The sequence below is a fragment of the Chrysochloris asiatica genome, unplaced genomic scaffold (assembly GCF_000296735.1).
Source record: "Chrysochloris asiatica unplaced genomic scaffold, ChrAsi1.0 scaffold00029, whole genome shotgun sequence".
Classification (NCBI taxonomy): domain Eukaryota; kingdom Metazoa; phylum Chordata; class Mammalia; order Afrosoricida; family Chrysochloridae; genus Chrysochloris; species Chrysochloris asiatica.
This window is the reverse complement of record NW_006408547.1, coordinates 24,510,577-24,529,149: the sequence shown is the minus strand read 5'-3', so window position 1 is coordinate 24,529,149 and position 18,573 is coordinate 24,510,577. Positions and strand designations below refer to the sequence as shown.

General features: G+C 45.6%; 1 protein-coding gene across 1 annotated transcript in view; it reads right to left on the bottom strand.

Moving 5' to 3' along the window:
- Positions 1-767: 767 nt before the first annotated feature.
- The window catches only part of GRK1 (G protein-coupled receptor kinase 1), a 37,333-nt gene continuing 19,527 nt past the window's right edge, over positions 768-18,573 (bottom strand). Inside the window, exons 5-7 of the mRNA XM_006851525.1 lie at positions 9,487-9,611; positions 4,230-4,431; positions 768-1,066 (exon numbers count right to left, since the gene is read on the bottom strand). Coding sequence (XP_006851588.1) covers positions 768-1,066; positions 4,230-4,431; positions 9,487-9,611 — 626 coding nt within the window. The remainder of the gene's footprint in view (positions 1,067-4,229; positions 4,432-9,486; positions 9,612-18,573) is intronic.

Below are 18,573 nucleotides of genomic sequence, written 5' to 3'. Positions count from 1 at the left end.
TAAGGAGCACTGTGGCTGCACGTCTTCCTAGGTGCCTCGGGGGAGATTCAAATAGCTAATTTTCCCATTAGTACTAACTTTTCCGTTAGTAGCCAACCAACCACTTAACCATTTGCACCATCTAGGGACTTTATTCAACCGTTAACCGCTGACTGTCCAAATGTGCCCTTTGAGAGTTCATGTTACCATTTGTATATTCAATCCAGAAATCTCTTTTTTTATTTTATTTTTGTTTGGTTGTTTATTGTTGGAGTAAAATGGGAACAAGATAAGTGAATTAGTCACAGTTTGTTGTTGTTGTTGTTGTTGTTATGTGCCGGGGAGTCGGTTCCGACTCACAGCGACCCTGCACAGGGTTTCCGAGGCTGTAAATCTTTACGGGAGCAGAAAGCCTCATCTTTCTCCTGCGGAACCGCAGGTAGTTTCAAACTGCTGACCCTGAGGATAGCAGCCCGATTCATAATCACTACGCTACCAGAGCTCCTTAGTCACAGTTTGGAAGCTCCATATTCCAAGTGGAAAAGCTGTTCTGCCACATACACCTGGTTCTTTTTCACTGTGTTAGTGACCTGGGACAGAGGAATTCTACTGGCTCACTAGCTGATCACATCTATAGTGAAGCGGCAAAGGGATTTTAGTCCATGGACACATAAAGCCATGTCCACACTGAGGCTTCCAGAATTTTCCCTTTCCTCTGCATAAACTGGTCTCTCTCCTCTCCTCATTAGCTTTCTTCAGCCAATGCCTCAAGCCCCAGGGAGCCTCTACTAGGAAAGCAGACACATCCCTGACCTAGACGAGGGTACTGGCTTCTCCGCGGTGATCCCCTTCATGTCAGCTGGCATACTCCCGTCAGAACACCACACGTTCAGCTCCCCAAAAATGCCTGTTTCAATCATCTCCTCTTGCCAGGGGATGGGACAGTTGCCGGATGCAAATTCCTCAAAGAATTCTGTATCTGTTTTGTCAAAGACCACGCCTTTGACTGTGGAGAAGGCACCTACGTCCTGAATGTTCTTTGCATAGACGGTTCTGGAGTCGGGGATGAAAGGAGGGCTCAGCATTCCTGTTAGAAGAGGGGAAGCAGCGTAAGCTTTTTGTAAAAGAAACAGCCATTTAACCCAAGAAGTCTTTCTTCTGTAGCTCAGGTGAAAATGCTCCTCGTATTTGGGGGCAGGTGTTGCTATTGTGTCGGGGAGTTGGTTCTGACTCATAGTGACCCTGTCTGTATATAGGGTTTCTGAGGCCTTGTAAACCTGTAAGGGAACAGAAAGCCTCATCTTTCTCCCGAGGAACGGCTGGTGGATCTGAGGTGCTGACCTTGCGGTTAGTAGTCCAGCTCATAATCCACAACATCACTAGTACCTTCCCACAATGCACATGTGGTTATTGTTAAGTGCCGTCGAGTCAGTTCTGACTCATAGCGACTCTGTATAGGGTTTCTGAGGAGTAGCTGGTGAGTTGGAACCGCTGACCTTGTGGTTCAAAGTGACCTTGCAGTCTAGTGCTTATCCTCCAGAGCCATGCCAGGACTCCACAAGGCACATGGTGGTGCTACAATTTTGGTTGAAGAAAGCTGGAGAGTCTTGAAGTCTAATTTGGAAGATGATTGTGAAGGACCATGTATTCTTCCTCCTGCCTCTTTGCTGTGGCTCATCCCCCACCCCACCCCACCCCCACTGATTCCTTTAGAAATCTCATATTCTCACATTGCTCCACCCAGCCTCTCTGCCCAACCCCAGACCCTGAAGTCTCATGCCAACCTTCTAGATGACCATCTTCATCTGTAATCTAACACCGTCCAACTCAAACCATGTTAATATGGGTGGTGGTGGTGTGCTGGTGGAGTCGGTTCCAACTCAGAGCAACCTTACGTAGGCTGTAAATCTTTACGGGAGCAGAAAGCCTCATCCGGAGTGGCTGCTAGGTTTGAACTGCTGACCTGTGGTTAGCAGCTCAGCTTGTAATTCACTATGCTACCAGAGCTCCCTTCTAACTGATGTTGGTGGTGGTTGTGTACTGTGGAGTCGGTTCCAATTCATAGCAACCCCATATAGGGTTTCCAAGGCTGTACATTTTTACGGGAGCAGAAAGCCTCATCTTTTTCCTGCGAAATGGCTGGTAGTTTCGAACTGTTGTCCTTGTGGTTAGCAGCCCGACTCATAAACACCACAATTCTTCCAGTAACCAGATACAGAATATTAATCATGGATGGCTTCTCTCCCCTTCCCCAGCAGTGCCGTTTTGTCAGTTCTGACCCACAGCAATCCTGTACAGGGTTTCCGAGGAGCGGCTGGTGAGTTTGAACCACCGACCTTGTGGTTCAAACTGACCTTACGGTCGAGCGCTTATCCTACAGCTCTGCCCCAGCAGCCTACCCCACCACGGTTACTCCTCCACGTAGTCAATCAGCTGCCATGATGTTTCCTCCTTCCTCAGACCTACCTGTATTTGCTCCCTCCTTTCAGCTCACGCAGAAATTGTTCTAATTTATCCCCTCAATGGCCTGGAAATACACAACTGCCATGGTCTCAGGATTAATGATCAGGGATCCAGTTACTCCCTGTTCAAATCAGATGGTTCCTTTACAATTTACAACTCTTCAACAATCCAATCTTCCTTTTTAACTTGTAAAACACTTTTTCATGAGTTTTGGGTGAAGGTTTACAGAGCAGATCATCAGGTTTGTGTTCAACATTTCACAAGCATCTTATATCATCGCAGTGACTGCAGTGCCCTCCATGTACCATCCCTTCTCATACTTCCTCCCAGTTCCTGTCTCCAGTCCTCCTCCTCCCCTAGCCCTTCTGAACTCTGCCCTGGGGTAAGCGCTGCCCTTTCCAGGAGTTTCTTTTCCTGTTTTTCTTCCGCTCTTTCCAGGACCTTCTAATGTGACCCCTTTCAGAGCAATAAGAGTACAACCTTCTATACTTGGTAGTCAAGACGTTCCTAAACTTTCCTACTCATGTGTCCCTGAGATGACAGGTAGTTTGGGGCTTGCTGCCCACATTCACACCTTCATTGAGAACAAGTCTGCCTGCACAGCATTTGTCTTGTAACTTCTTGGAGACATGTGTATGTACCCTAACTTTCCTACTTCATTATTGATGCCTAGAGGGTGGCTGTGTGTCCTAAAACATCTCTCTCTCAGACACACACACTATTTTACACAAGAAACTAGATAACAAAAAATCTGGCTGAACGAACGAATTTCTCAAATCCTCCTTTCAGTCTGGATTATTGTTGTTAAATGCCGTCGAGTTGATTCTAACTCAGAGTATAGGGTTTCCAAGGAGCGGCTGGTGAGTTTGAACCACCAACCTTGCAGTTCAAACTGACCTTAAGGTCGAGTGCTTATCCTAAGGCACCACACCAGGACTCCAATCCTCCTTTCAGTTTGGATTATTGTTGTTGTTATGTACCCTCGAGTCGATTCCGACCCACAGCAACCCTGTATAGGGTTTCCAAAGAGCAGCTGGGTGAGCAGTTCAAACGGCTTTGCAGTCTGGCACATTAACCCACAGCGCCACACCAGTTTGGATCATGGTGGCGGTTACAGGCTGCAGAGTTGGTTCCGACTCATAGTGACCCTGCATAGGGTTTGCTAGGCTGTAAATCTTCATGGGAACAGAAAGCCTCATCTTTCTCCCACAGAACAGCTGGTAGTTTCGAACTGCTGAACTTGAGGTTCGCAGCCCTACTTGGAACCACTATGCCCCCAGAACTCCTTTGGATTTGATTATGTTGTTTTTGTTGTTAAGTGCTGTTGAGTCGATTCTGACACATAACGACCCTATACAGGGTATCCGAGGAGCAGCTGGTGAGCTTGAACTGCCGACCTTGCAGTTCAAATGGCTTTGCAGTCTGGCACATTAACCCACAGCACCACACCAGGGCTCCTTTAAATTATGGGGGATGGTAATGTAAAAGCAGGTTTACGTCTTATGGACTCTGAAGAATCTGCAACCTTCCCAGGCCTGAGGCAGGTTTTCCCAGGAAGCCTGGTCAGTTAGAGAATACTCAATCCAGACACACATGCTGGGGGATAAGGAGACCATTGGAGGCAGGAGGATAGCTATAAGAACACCCATCACCCAGGCCTCCCTGCTCTGCCCACAGATCTCTAAACTTCAGAGAGAGGCCAACTGGAAGGGTCAGGCAATGAGTTCAAGCACAAGACACACCCCTTCTGTATATTGGCCCCAAATCTAGAATGAGAGTAGCAGTACCAGCCTCAAGCTGTCTCCAGCGGATGTCTCTAAAGAGCGGGTTGGTGCGGAGCTCGTCACAAGTCCCGTGTCTGAACCCCAGCCGCTTCTCTGGATCCTTTTCAAGCAGCGCCTCACAAAAGTCCCTGCTGGTCTTGCTGAACTTCTCCGGGTACTTCACAGCTTCTGAGAGGACCCTCTGTCTCAGCTCTTTGTTCTCCACCTGCATGTCAGGAAATGCATCACATCAAGCCAAACCCACACCACATCTGTCAACTGCAGTAAAGCTGGTCAAGTGCACAGTTAGGAAGCAGGTAAAGGTGACACAACTCCGGTCCAGTGGGCCTCTCAGAAGACACGTCTCAGGAAGAAGTCCGAGATGCACTTACACTAGTGTCTCAGCAGCTAGAAACAACCTAGGGTGCTCTTGTTCCCAGCTATGTTAGCATTTTAAGTGTGTCAAAACCTCAAAGCGAAGGCATGAGACTCAAGAGGTGAGAGTCCCAGGTATCAGGCAAAGTTGAGGTGAAATAAATTTCCAGGGGAATCTGGTTGACTTCTTGGCTCATTGAAATAATCATTACATATGATTAAAAAAAAGAATAAAAAGAAAAAAAATGTAAACGTTACCACTATAGACCTGCCCTGCTGCTCCCATGCAGATTTAAGGGGTTAGAACCCTAAGGCTGATGCTCTGGTACCTTACTTTTAATCAGCATTATTCAGTTATAACCTGTAGTTGTTTGTTAAGTGTTAAGTGTTAAGTTGTTATTGAGTACTGTCAAGTCGGTTCTGACCCATAGCAACCCTGTATAGGGTGAGTGACGGGTGAGTTTGAACTGCGAACTTTGTAGTTCAAACCAACCTTGCAGTCCAGTGCTTACCATACATTGCCACACCAGGACTCTGTACCATAAAGGTGCCCATTTTATGTGTATGGTTTGACAAGTTTTGACCGGTGGCCCCCTTGTACAACCACAGTTCAACTACAGACTTCTCCTTCACCCCAGACGTCCCCTTGGGTCCCTTCAGTCTATCAATTGGTCCACCCCATGCCTATGGCAAATACAGATCTGTTTTCTGTTCCAATAGCGTCTATTTGCTTTTTGTAACATTTTGTATCAATGGAAGTGGACAGAAATACCCTCTATGTCTGACTTCTAGCTCTCAGCAAGTTGGTTTGGAGATGCATCCAGGTTGGCATGAACCCACAGTTTGCTCACTCTTATTGCTCAGTGGTGTCTCAGTGGTTGGGTGGACCACGGTTAGTTTGCTATGGATGTTTTGATGAGCTCCTAGAAGGACGCATCATGTATGATTTATACTCAGAAAAACTGGGGTTCTGGTTAGGGCTGCAGCTTCAGACTCAACATTAATACCAAAACAGGACACCTCAAAACTGGGCCTTCTATTGTGAGCCTCAAAGCTGGTCACCTACAAGTGAAATACGTACTGCTGGCTTGTTTGATTTTTGATTTGTGATGTAGTGAAGTATTGGGCAGCTAATCAAAAGGTTGGCAGTTCAAACCTAGCAGCTGCTCCATGGGAGAAAGATGAGGTCATGTGTTTCTGTCAAGTTTTACAGCCTCAGAAACCCTATGGGGCATTCTTCTCTGACCTATGCCTTAGAGATCAGAGTCCACTCACCGGCAATAGAGCGCTGTTTCCTGTTAATATAGATCAGGGGTGGGGAACCTTTTCTCGGCCTAGGGCCATTTGGATATTTATAATAACATTAGCGAGCCATATAAAATTACGAACTTCAAAATTAGCCTGCAATATTTGGTCAGGAGTCCTGATGTGGCGCTGTGGGTTAATGAGCTGGACTGCAAAGTCAGTTTGAACTGCAAGGTCCATGGTTCAAGCTCATCAGTCGTTCCTTGGAAACCCTATATAGGGTTGCTATGGATTGGAACTGACTCCAAGGCACGTTATCAACAACAGATTTGGTCAAATATTAACGCACACCTAACGTGATGGTTGGAACTGCAGCTGCCTTAGCAGGGTCAGCCCAAATAGTTTCATGGGCCTTGTGTGGCCTGTGGGCCGGATGTTCCCCACCCGATAGAGATAATACAGCATTTGCGAATTCAACATGTTTCTCATGTACAATTCAGTGAGACCAATTATATCAGTCATGCTAAGCAACCATCATCAATTGGCGTTGCTAAATTTTTCATCTTCATAAACAGAAACTCCTTGCTTCCCAAATAATTACGAACTCCTGCTCCCCCGACCCTGTTCTGTCTTTCTGTGCTGTTGGAAGCCCAAACCAGGCCCGACGTTACCAGTCACTCTGCCTAAAGCTTTTGTGGCTACCTGGGTTCTTTTCTGAATCCTTCAAAGGGCACGAGATTGACTAGGCTCACATTGAGCTGACGAAACGTCTGCTGCGCTACTGCGCAAAATCCCCGGCACAGGCGGAAACTGGACCTGCCAACTGGGGGTTCATGTTCAAGGCTGAGGTTCTGCCAACCTGAAAGAGTGATGACAGTTGTCCTCAATGTGTCATCCAGGAGCTGCTGTGACCTTTGCTTCCTGAAGCCTCCCTCTGCTCTGCTGACAAGCTCTTCCCTCCTGGATATTACCACATGGCACAGAGAAAACTTGGGTCTCTCTTGTAGGCCTTGAGACTCGGACTCCACCAATATTCCTGGGCAAAGGGTCTAGAGTTGCACTCACTGTTGGCTCAAGCAATTACATGGTTCTTCCTTGAACAGACTTCACCAACAACAGAGTAAACCAAACCACAGAACAAAAGTCGACTTCAATACCAAGCCAACCAGGTCATCAGGGTCTTTGTTTCAAGACAAGTGACAGAAACCTTACTATTGGGGGCTTCCTCTCCCTTCCAGCATCCCTGCTCCAACCATTTCATCAAAGCCCAAACCATCTCCTCTCCCTCATGAAACAGTCTCCAGAAAAATCAGGCATGATGTAAAACCTGGGGGACGGGTCAAGAGACTGACAATATCATCTGATAGTTTACAATGTGATTCAGTTGAGTAGCTAAAAGTAGTCTTGACACCAAAGTAGCAGAAAACATTCAGCATGGCTGCAGGAGTGTTGATTTCAAGCTTGGGGAAGAGAGTTAATTATTCAAGCTCAAGGTAGAATTACAGAGACATTGAGTGAAGGAAGGTTCTTCGGCTGTTAGAAGATTTCTATTTTAATTGGTTCCAAAATCTGTTCTAAGGGAGAACAAGTGTGGAAGCTTGAGAAGGGATAGGACCAGACTGGCAGACCCAGGAAGACAGAAGTGAGGGGTACGCCAGCCAGACAAAGTTGGGTGAGAAATGTGGTTGCATCTGAAGACATAATGACTGTGAATGCCTTACACATCAAGTTCATGAATGCAGCGGAGACTGGCCTTCTCAATCACTCTCTTGGTCAAATAATATCCAGTCACATGCCTGCTCAAAGGGAAGAAGCCAGTTTAGCTCCATTTGTCTGAACAGATATTGGATATCTCCAGTTATGATCTTTATCTGTGATCCAGTTTGTCTAGAGATCCAGGGACCATTCCTAGGAGATGCTCAGGAGAAAACTGAACAGCAAAGGAAACAACAAAAGAGCTTATCACCAGAGGCTAGGGACACAATGACAAAAAATGTCTGTTTTCCTGTGAACCCGGGTGGAAACCTGGTTGGCCAGCAGTGTGGCAAGACCTGGGGACTCTTGGGCCCAGAGTCAGTGGACTAGAGTGGAGAGTAAAGTGTTCAGTTGATAGGAAGAGAGGGCATATGCACAAGAACACCCACACTTACAGATAATACCCACTCGACCTGGCTTCAGTGACTGGATGATCAGAGCTCAACTAGAAGAAGAAAGAAGAGGAAAAAAAGAGCAATTTGATACAATTTGATGAACTTGACCTACACCTATGGATGCAGTAGCTCAAAAGAGGGAACAAATCTTTACAGTGAGGACCATTCCCACCCCCTCCATACACAGAGTAGACAGGGATGGGCAACTTGGACATTGGCTACCCAAAATGGGGGACTACAAAGGCAAGAAGTGATTGGCTTACAAACTTTCAAGAGGTAGCCTAGATCCAGAAGATGTGGAGGAAGGTAGAATCTCCACTGAGTAGTATCCAATCTGTCTGTGTGTGGGGCTGATGAAAGGAGATGCCGATAAGTCTCTTGTGATACAATAGTGAATAATTGTTATCTGGACTGTTTGTGAGTGTTAGAAATGTAAAGGTAGACGTTTTGTAGTAAAAGGAGGGGAGTGGTTGACTTTGCAGTCTAGGAGTGGAGGTCCCTGGGATCATTAAGAGAGAAGAGTGGAGAGCAGGACCTTACCCAGAGAAGCAGTGATGTCAGAGATGGAGGCAGAGATGATGACATGGACAGATGGAGCGGCTGGGGACTTAAGACCTAGAGAGGGAGAGCGACTGTGTGCGGATGACTGGGGGATGGGGGGGGGAGCAGGCTTGTAGGATCTACCCTTTGGTTAGTTGATCATGCATGGAGGGGATCATAACCATGGCAATGATAGGGTGAATGTAAAGCTAATGTTCTCCCATGTAAACTATCACATAATTCACAATAAAACATTTTTTTTAAGTGTTTATTTTCCTCCAGGACATTCAAAGATTTTACTACAGAGAAGCTGTGTGCCTGTGATTATCGCATGTGGTACCAGTGGCAAGTGTCATCGTCTTGGGGAGCGGGGGCGGGGGTGAAGGATGACCAATAAAGCCATCAGAAGGAGGTAAGTCCACACATTTCATGCTCACAGAAAGCACCACAATGAGCTGAGAAATTGCTCACGGGTGGAAGTTAGAAAGGATCGTAGCAGCTCTTGTACTGAAACGCTTCCTAGTGTCTGGAACTCCAATGAAAGGAAGTCAGCACAGCATATCCCGTCTCCCTCTGCCACGGGGGCATCAATGCTCACGAGCCCAGTGCCATGTCAATGGGACATATCTGCTCTGTCACAGGCCTGATTTGCCATAAAAGAATGAATTTCAAAGCCCTCAGCAACTGTCCCTGGAGGTCTTTGGACCATGGCCCCACCCCTCCACCCCCACATCAGCCCCTTTGCACAGGTTTCCTGACAATCCTGACAAGAGCCCCCTCTGGCACTAGAGAAGTCACTTCCTGGCAGAAAGCAACACGCAGAAGGAAGACGCCAAGTCCATGCTCCTGACATGGTCCTTCAGAACAACCCCACAGGCCTGGTTCTGTCCTGGCTCGATTCCCCCCGCATCAAAGGAAATTCAATACCAAGGCAGCTATAAAGACAGCTCCTGGGGGAAAAGATTCCTTACCGTCTCTCCTCGGGCTCGGAAAGGTCCTCTGGCAGCAATCATCTCATACAACGTGACCCCCAAGGCGAAGTAGTCCACAGAAAAATCATACTCTTCACCCCGTAACAGCTCAGGGGCCATGAAACCTGTCAAGGGACAAGGACAAGCACAATGCCCAACTCTGCTGTGAGGGCTGACCTGGGAATTGTAGAATGTTTAGCGGCATCCCTGGCCTCTCCCACTAGATGCCAGTAGCAATCCCTACCCTAGTATGAGGCTCAAAAAGGTCTCCATTTTGTAACAAAAATGGCGGAGTAGTTAATCTTACAGTTCAGAATCACAGGACCCTAGGACCATCAAGGGAGAAGAGCACAAGCAGAATGTGGGACCCTATCCAGAGAAGCAGCGACACCAGAGATGGAGGCAGAGATGGGGACATGGAGAGAAGGAGTAGCTGAAAATTCTAGATTCATGGAAAGAGAGGGACTGCGTGCTGGCGACCAGGAGACAGGCTTGCACAAAGTGCCCTTTGGTTGTTTAAATGATTCATATATTCCTGAGTGTTTTTATGTACATCCCCACCCCCTAAAACTAAATAAATAAAAAGAGAGGGAATAGAAGCAAATACTGTTCAATGATCATGCACTGAGATTGTAATCATTGCAATGAAACAATGGTGTAAAACTGATATTCTCCCATATAAAGTATCACTGAATTCACAATACAAACTTAAAAAAAAAAAGTCTTCAGACATTGCTAAATGTCCCCTTGAAGACAAAATTGCCCATGGTTTTATATATATGTATACACCTTTGTATGACAAACCGATAAACACTGGACTGCCAATCCAGTACAAGTTCCGTAGTTTGAGCCCGCCAGCTACTCCTCTGGAGAAAGATGAGGCTTTCTCCTCCCATGAGGATTTAAAACCCTGGAAACCCTATACAGGGTTGCTATGAGTGGGAACCAACTCAACAGCATTTAACAACAACATAATATGTGGTGTGAATACACAGTTCCCATTTTGGTACCTCAAACTCAGAAAGGATGGAAATATCAATCTATGATCAAACTGAAGAATGACTCTCCTTCATTGCCTCTAACACTACAAAAGGGCACACGTGACGTGTGGTGTTTATAGGATCTGTGTGGTCTTATGATGAGCTTCAGAGACTGGCACTACAGATGGTTTCATAGGCCACTTGCTTCCTAAATCGGCCACATAAGGACACATATAAGCCAAGCTACGAAGAGTTGTCCCAGGTGCCACACTTTGGGCCAAGGCCTTGCCAAGGCCAGGGCTCTGTGACATTCACCCTAATGACCTTGTAGACAGCCCTAGATGCGTTTAGCAGCATCATTTACTATAGCTGCCGTGCATTTAGTCTTTGATGGGTGCCAGGGACAGCTACAGTATTATCCCATTTAATCCTCATACCGCCAAGACGTAAGTGTTGTTGCGATTCTCGTATTCTATGTTGTTGTTGTTGTTGTTAAGTGCTGAGTTGGTACCGACTCATAGTGACATTGTGCACAACAGAACAAAACACCGCCTGGTCCTGGAACATCCTCACAATTGTTGCTACATTTGAGTCCACTGATGCTGCCACTTGGGGTCTTCCTCTTTTTCTCCGACCCTCTACTTTAACTAACATGATATCCTTCTCCAGTGACTGGTCCCTCCTGACAATATGTCCAATGTATGAGAGATGAAGTTTGGCCATCCTGACCTCCAAGGAGCACTCTGGCTACACTTCTTCCAACACAGATTTTTTTGGTTTTTTTGGCAGCCCATGGCACTTTCAATATTCTCCTCCAACACCATAACTCAAAAGCATCAATTCTTCTACAGTCTTCTTTTTTCAGTGTCTACATTTTGCATGCATATGAAGTTATTGAAAATACTGTGGCTTGGGTTAGACACACTTTAGTCCTCACAGTGACATATTTACTCTTCAACACTTTAAAGAGGTCTTGTGCAGTAGATTTGCCCAGTGCAATCTGTTCTCGTAGTCTATGTTATTGTTGTTGTTAAGTGCCTACGAGTTGATTCCAACCCATAGTGACCCTGAATAGGGTCTCCGAGGAGCAGCTGGTGAGGTTGATCTGCCGATCTTGCAGTTCAAAGGGCTTTGCAGTCTGCCGCATTAACCCACAGCGCCACAAAAGGACTCCTATAGGGTTTAGTCAGGATTAAAATCCAAGGATTTATATACCAAAATCTGAGCTGCCAACCACTCCATTGTTCTTCAGACATGATCGTTAAATCAACTAGTTAGCTACCTAATTGTGTTTTGATAACTTAGGTTTTAATTTTAGCAAAGTTATTCATTTGCCTAAAGAAATGTGTTGTTGTTCAGTGCCTTATGTAGGGTTTCCAAAGAGCAGCTGTTGTTGTTGTTGTTAAGTGCCGTCGAGTCGGTTCCGACCCATAGCGACCCTGTATAGGGTTTCCGAGGGTGTAAATCCTTACGGGAGTAGAAAGCCTCATCTTTCTCCCGCGGAGCAGCTGGTAGTTTCGAACCGCTGACCTTAAGGTTCGCAGCCCGATTCGTAACCACTACGCTACCAGAGCTCCTTAAAGAGCAGCTGGTGGGTGTGACTTACAAACCTTGTTGTCAACAGTCCGGTGCTTATCCTACAGATCCACACCAGGACTCCATAAATAGATAGTTCTAACGGGGTTGTTTCTAAATGATCGTAGTCTGCTGACTTCTCTTCTAGTCCATTCTCACTTTTCAGAATTCTGTTAGAAGAATATTTTGGAATGAATACCCATGTCTCTGTAGGATAAGCACTTGGCCATCAGATCTGTTTGAACTACAGGGTTGGCAATTCAAACACAGCAGCCGCTCCTTGAAACCTTTTACAGGGTCGTTAAGAGTCGGAACCGACTCAACAGCACCTCACAACCAGCACTTATGTCGCTAACCAACATGCTCCGAGTGCTCAGAGTGCTCCTAGTGCTCCTCCTCTTGAATGTTTGTGTTTGGTGCCTCCTGGGGTGGGGGGGCTCCCTGTTATGGGAGTTGAGGATTCTCTCCCTTCAACCACCCATCACTCACCCTCCTATGCTTCACACCTCTTCCCTCCTCCCCTCCATCCATCCATCCCTCACTCACCCTCCTACGCGTCATACCTCTTCCCTCCTCCCAGGGCATTATTCTGGTTGACCAGCATTCAAGCCAGCACTATTCCTGACTGAACCAAAAATTAATCTTCACTTAGGGCTTATTCCTAAGGAGCTCTGGTAGTGTAGTGATTACGAATCAGGCTGCTAACCTCAAGGTCAGCAGTTCAAAACTACCAACTGTTCCACAGGAGAAAGACGAGGCTTTTTGCTCCCTTAAAGATTTACAGCCTCAGAAACCCTGTGCAGGGTCGCTAGGAGTAGGTACAGACTCCACGGCACATTATCACCACCAGCACCACAGCATATTCCTTATATGTTTATAGTTTTCACAGATTCTGTTGTCTTGTTTTTCATTTGATTAGTTTTTTGTGTACTATTTATGTGACAACTCTCTAATTCCCTATCAGGAGTACTGGTGTGGCACTGTAGGATAAGCACTGGACTGCTAACTGAAAGGTTCTCAGAAAACCTACACAAGGTCGCTATGAGTCGAAACAGACTCAGTGGCACTTAACAACAATTGCCTATCATGTTTTGGTTTTAGGTTTTAAATGTGAATTGAATGATAGTTTACGTGGAAGAACATCGATTTTACACCACGTTTCATTGCAATGATTACAATCTCTCAGTGCATCATCATTCAACAGTATTTGCTTCTAGTCCGTCTCGGTTTTTTTGTTTTGTTTTGTTTTTTTTGAGGGGGGTATGTACGCAAAAACACTCAGGAGTATGTAATAATTTAAACCACCAAAAGGCACATTCTGTAACCCACCAGCACTTCAGTCCCTCTCTTTCCATGAGTCTAGAGTCCTCAGCTGCTCCCTCTCTCCATGTCCCCAACTCTGCCTCCATCTCTGGTGTCACTGCTTCTCTGGATAGGGTCCCACATTCCACTTGTGATCTTCTCCCTGATGGTCCTAGGGTCCTCTGTTTCTGGACTGTAAGATTAACTTCTTGTTGTTGTCAGGTGTCATCGAGTCGGAACTGACTCATAGCGACCCCATGCACAGCAGAACGAAACAATGCCCGATCCTGGGCCAACCTCACTACCGCTGCCACACTTGACGCCATCAATGATGCCACCTGTCCAATCCATCTCATTAGGGGTCTTCCTCTTTCTCTCTGACCCTCCACCTTACCCAGCATGACATCCTTCTCCAGCGACTGTTTCCTCCTGACAATATGTCCAAAGTATGAGAGACAAAGCTTAGTCATCCTGGCCTCCAAGGAGCACTCTGGCTACACTTCTTCCAAAACAAATCTATTGGTTCTTTTGGCAGTCCATGGCACTTTCAGTATTCTCCTCCAATACCACAACTCAAAGGCATCAATTCTTCTACGATCTTCCTTATTCACTGTGCAGCTTTCGCATCCATATGAGGCTATTGAAAACACCATGGTCTGGGTCAGGCGCACCTTAGTCCTCAAGCTGACATCTCTGCTCTTCAACACTTTAAAAAGTTCCTGTGCAGCAGATTTGCCTAATGCAATACGTCGTCTGATCTCTTGACTGCTGCTTCCGTGAGTGTTGATAGTTGATCCAAGAAGAATGAAGTCCTTGACAACTTCAATCTTTTCTCCATTGATAAGAATGTTGTTTATTGGCCCAGTGGTGAGGATTTTTGTTTTCTTGACATTGAGATGTAATCCATATAGAAGGCTGTGCTCTTTAATCTTCATAAGTAAATGTTTCAAGTCCTCTTCACTTTCAGCGATCAAGGTTGTATCATCTGCATATCACAGGTTGTTAATGAGTCTTCCTCCAATCCTGATGCCACGTTTTTCTTCATAGAACCCAGCTTCTCGTATTATTTGCTCAGCATACAGGTTGAATAAGTATGGTGAAAGAATACAACCCTGTCTCACACCTTTCCCAATTTTAAAACATTCAGTGTTCCCATGTTGTGTTCGAACAACTGCTTCTTGGTCTAGGTACAGATTTCTCAGAAGTACAATTATGTGTTCTGGAAGTAAGATTAACTACTCCCCCATATTTGTTACAGAACTTCTACCTTTACAATTGTGACAGTCACAATTAGTCACAATAGCAATTACTCACTATTGAATCATAAGAATCTTATCCCATCTCCTTTTACCAGACCCATCTAGACAAAATGAAAACTATTCATTGGGGACTCTACCTTCCCACACACACTCTGAAATGCCGATCAGGTTTTGATACATAAAATAGTTGATGGATTTTTTTCCTCATGAGAGTCTTATGGAACCTTCCTACTTTTCTGCTCAAATCTGAGCTCTGCTGTGGTCCCTGTCTTCTGATACTCTGCATGGCTCTTTCCTAGCTCCCCGATCCTAACACATTTCTTAAAAACTTTGTAGCATGAATTGGATGAAAGTTTACAAAGCAGAACAGTTTTCCATTCAACAATTCATATGCATTTTGTTTCATGTTTTTCTTTTTTAATTTTAACTTTGTGGTTTTTTTACTTAAATTTTTTAAATTATGATTTGAGTCAACTAGACCATCAGTTTTCACTCCACACATGATATGCTTTGTTTCAATGCCCTCCATGCAACAACAGCTGTCTTGCTTCCTTCCTGTGGCTGTTGGTGGTGGTTATGTGCCGTGGAGTCAGTTCTGACTCATAGCGACCCTGTAAAGGGTTTCTGAGACTAAAAAACTTTACAGCAGCAGAAAGCCTCATCTTTCTCCTGCAGAACAGCTGGTAGTTTGTAACTGCTTGGCTTGAGGCTAGCAGCCCAACTTGTAACCACTGTGCTACCAGAGCTCCTTTCCAAAGTCTTCTATTTATATATATCCCACTCCTCCTCCATACCGATTCGGCCTGTGTCTTGGTCCACATATCTACACACACACCACTGTTGTCCCAAGGGTGTGTTACTGTTGTTGTTGTTAAGTGCCGCTGAGTCAGTGCTGATGCACAGTGACCCTGTGTAGGGTTTCTGAGGAGCAGTTGGTGAGCCTGAACCACCAACCTTGTGGTTCAAACCAACTTTGCAGTTCAGTGTGTTAACCCACAGCGCCACACCAGGACTCCCCAAGGTTGTGTATATAACACTATTTACCTCTATCCCCTTTAGCCCTTGCATACCTCCGTGTCTACACTGGTCTTCGTCATTCGTGTGCCACCTTCTCCCTTCTTGTGTATTGCCCTCCCAGTTACCCAAGTTAACATGTGTCTACCCTATAGCTGCAATCCTGGTGTGGCGCTGTGGGATAAACCACTGGACCCCAAGGTCAGTTTGAACAACAAGGTTGGTGATTTAAACTCACCCATACAGGAGTCCTGGTGTGGTGCTGTGGGTTAATGCACTGAACTTGCAAAGTCAGTTTGAACCACAAGGTTGGCGGTTCAAGCCCACCAGCCACTCCTCAGAAACCCTATATAGGGTTGCTATGGGTCAGAACCAACTCAATGTCACTTACAACAACACTGATCAGCCAATGAATTACTCTCCCTCTCCTCCCACCCTTCGTAACAATCAAAGAATGTTTCTTTAAGTATGAAAAACTTTTCTTGAGTTTTTCCAATAGTGGTCTCATACAATATTTGTCCTTTTGTGATTGACTTATTTCACTCAGCATCATGTCCTCCAGGTTCATCCATGTTACAAGATGCTTTGCAGATTCATCATTATTCTTCAACCCTGCACAGTATTCCATTGTCTATCCAAACTTTATCCATTCTTCCCTTGTTGGGCACGTGGGCTGTCGCCATCTTGTTGTTGTTGTGAATAGTGTTGTGATGACCATCAGCTATGTGCATACATCTACTTGTGCTGTGTCCTGGCTCGTATTTCTTATGGCTCTATGCCAGGTTGGGTCCTGGTGTAGTGCCTACGCCCCAGTGTATTTCCTCCTGTGCCATCTCCTTCCATAAGCTTCTCCATATAGGTCCACAGAGATTTCTCTAGGTTCCACCATCAGTAACCATGGCTGACACTTACACACCTGACTTATGTTCCAGGGCTGCCCAAATGCTCACTGAGCTACACACCCAGCCACTGGAGTAATAACAACTGCTTTACAGATGAAGGACTGTAAGTCACCTGCCCAAGGTCACACCGACGTAGAACAACATGGTGTTGGACTCCAACTTCAACAGTCCAGAGTCAGGGTCCATATTCTTAGCGTTCCTGACTCTTGCAGGCTTGCAGAGAAAAGATGTAGCGGGTTCTTATCCAATGTCTGTTTCTAGTCAAATAAGACTTCCAAGAGATATTCAGATGCCCATCACCATTTGTCTACAGGAATTAGGACAAGATGTTGCACTCCACATAAAGAAAGCTAATGTAGTCTAGAGTAAACATTTAGACCTGTCAATCCCTAACTGCCATCTAGGATGAAAAGGCTGTCTTCTTTTTTTAACCATCAATAGGATTCCTCAAGGAGCCTTGGTGAAGTGGTGGGTTAACTGCTGGGCTGCTACCCCACCAGCATGTTGATGTCTTGTTAACGTCATTGTTCATGCCAACTGCTCCACAGGAGAAAGATCAGGCTGTCTGCTCTTAGAGTCATGGAACGCCTAAGGAGCTGTCCTGTAAAGCAAGTAAGGCCCAGAATCGACGTGGGTTTGGATTTGATGGCTCAGGACCCCTACTTCCCTGTGACTAGAGCAGATGTTATGGGCTGCAGCACGAAAGCTGGCTTCCAACGAGCAGATAGTTTAGAAGCTCTGTAAGTAAAGCACTGAAGGATACGCATTCAACTGCTAACTCTAAGGCCGGAGTTTCAAACCTTCAAATTGCTTCTTGAAAGCTTATACAGTGTCCCTATGAGTCAGAACTAACTTGATAGCCCTTAACAGCCGCAACACTGTCTATATTTTTTAAAGGTTTTCTCTGACCTTTTAGCATGCTGATTACACAATAAATTTCCAAGGAAGAGCTGCGCTGTGCAAAATCTGCCAAAATGATTTAACCACAGAATCAATTTCCCCCAAGAAGCCACAGAAATCACAGAACGCTGCCCTAAATATCTCTTTCTATAGTCGGCATGTTTAGAGAATTATGCTATGATCCAGACTTTTGGCCAGACACTATGAAAAGGAAGGAGTCCCGCTAACCAAACTATCATTTCCCACCCACTAGCTGTCCTGCAGGACCAAGATGTGGGGGTCTGCGCCATAAAGATCTCCCCCCTTGGAAGCTCTCTGGAGTGTTCTATTCTGTCCTATAGAGTTGCTAAGAGCCAACATCGGCTCAACAGCAACCGAATTTATGTAAGAAAGAATTGCTCAAGTCAGCAGAACACCTACAAGTCTAGATGAAATCAAGTACCCAAGAGAAAGGTCTGAACATATCACGGATAACCTGAAGCCCAGCCATAAATCATCTCCAGAAGCAAATAAGTAGGGAAACTTCGAGTCTGTTCCACACAATTCATCCCAAATTTTATCTATTTATACATGCAGTTTATCTATTTATATAGGATTGTGAGGTTGGCCCAGGACCGGGCAGTGTTTCATTTCATTGTGCATAAGGTCACTATGAGTCAGTGCCAACTCCATGGCACCTAACAACGACAACAACAACAATATATGTGGCACTGTAGAACAATGCACTGGACTGCAAGGTCAGTTTGAACCATAAGGTCGGCAGTTCAAACTCACCAGTCACTCCTGGGAAACCCTATACAGAGTGTCTGTAGTTTCTGAGGAGCAGCTGGTAGGTTCTGAACCACTGACCTTGTGGTTTGTAGTCCAGTGCTACTGATTCTACAGTGCCACACCAGAAGTCTGTCTGTCTGTCTCTCTATACACACACACACACACACACACACACACACAGGAGTCCTGGTGTGGCGCTGTAGGGTAAGCATTCAATCTCAAGGGCGATCTAAACCACAAGGTCGGTGGTTTAAACTCATCAGCTGCTCCTAGGAAACCCTAAACAGGGTCGCTATGAGTCGGAACTGACTCAGCAGCACTTAACAATAACAACATATATGTACAATACTCAAAAACTTTGTGGGGAGAACAAACAAGATGGCA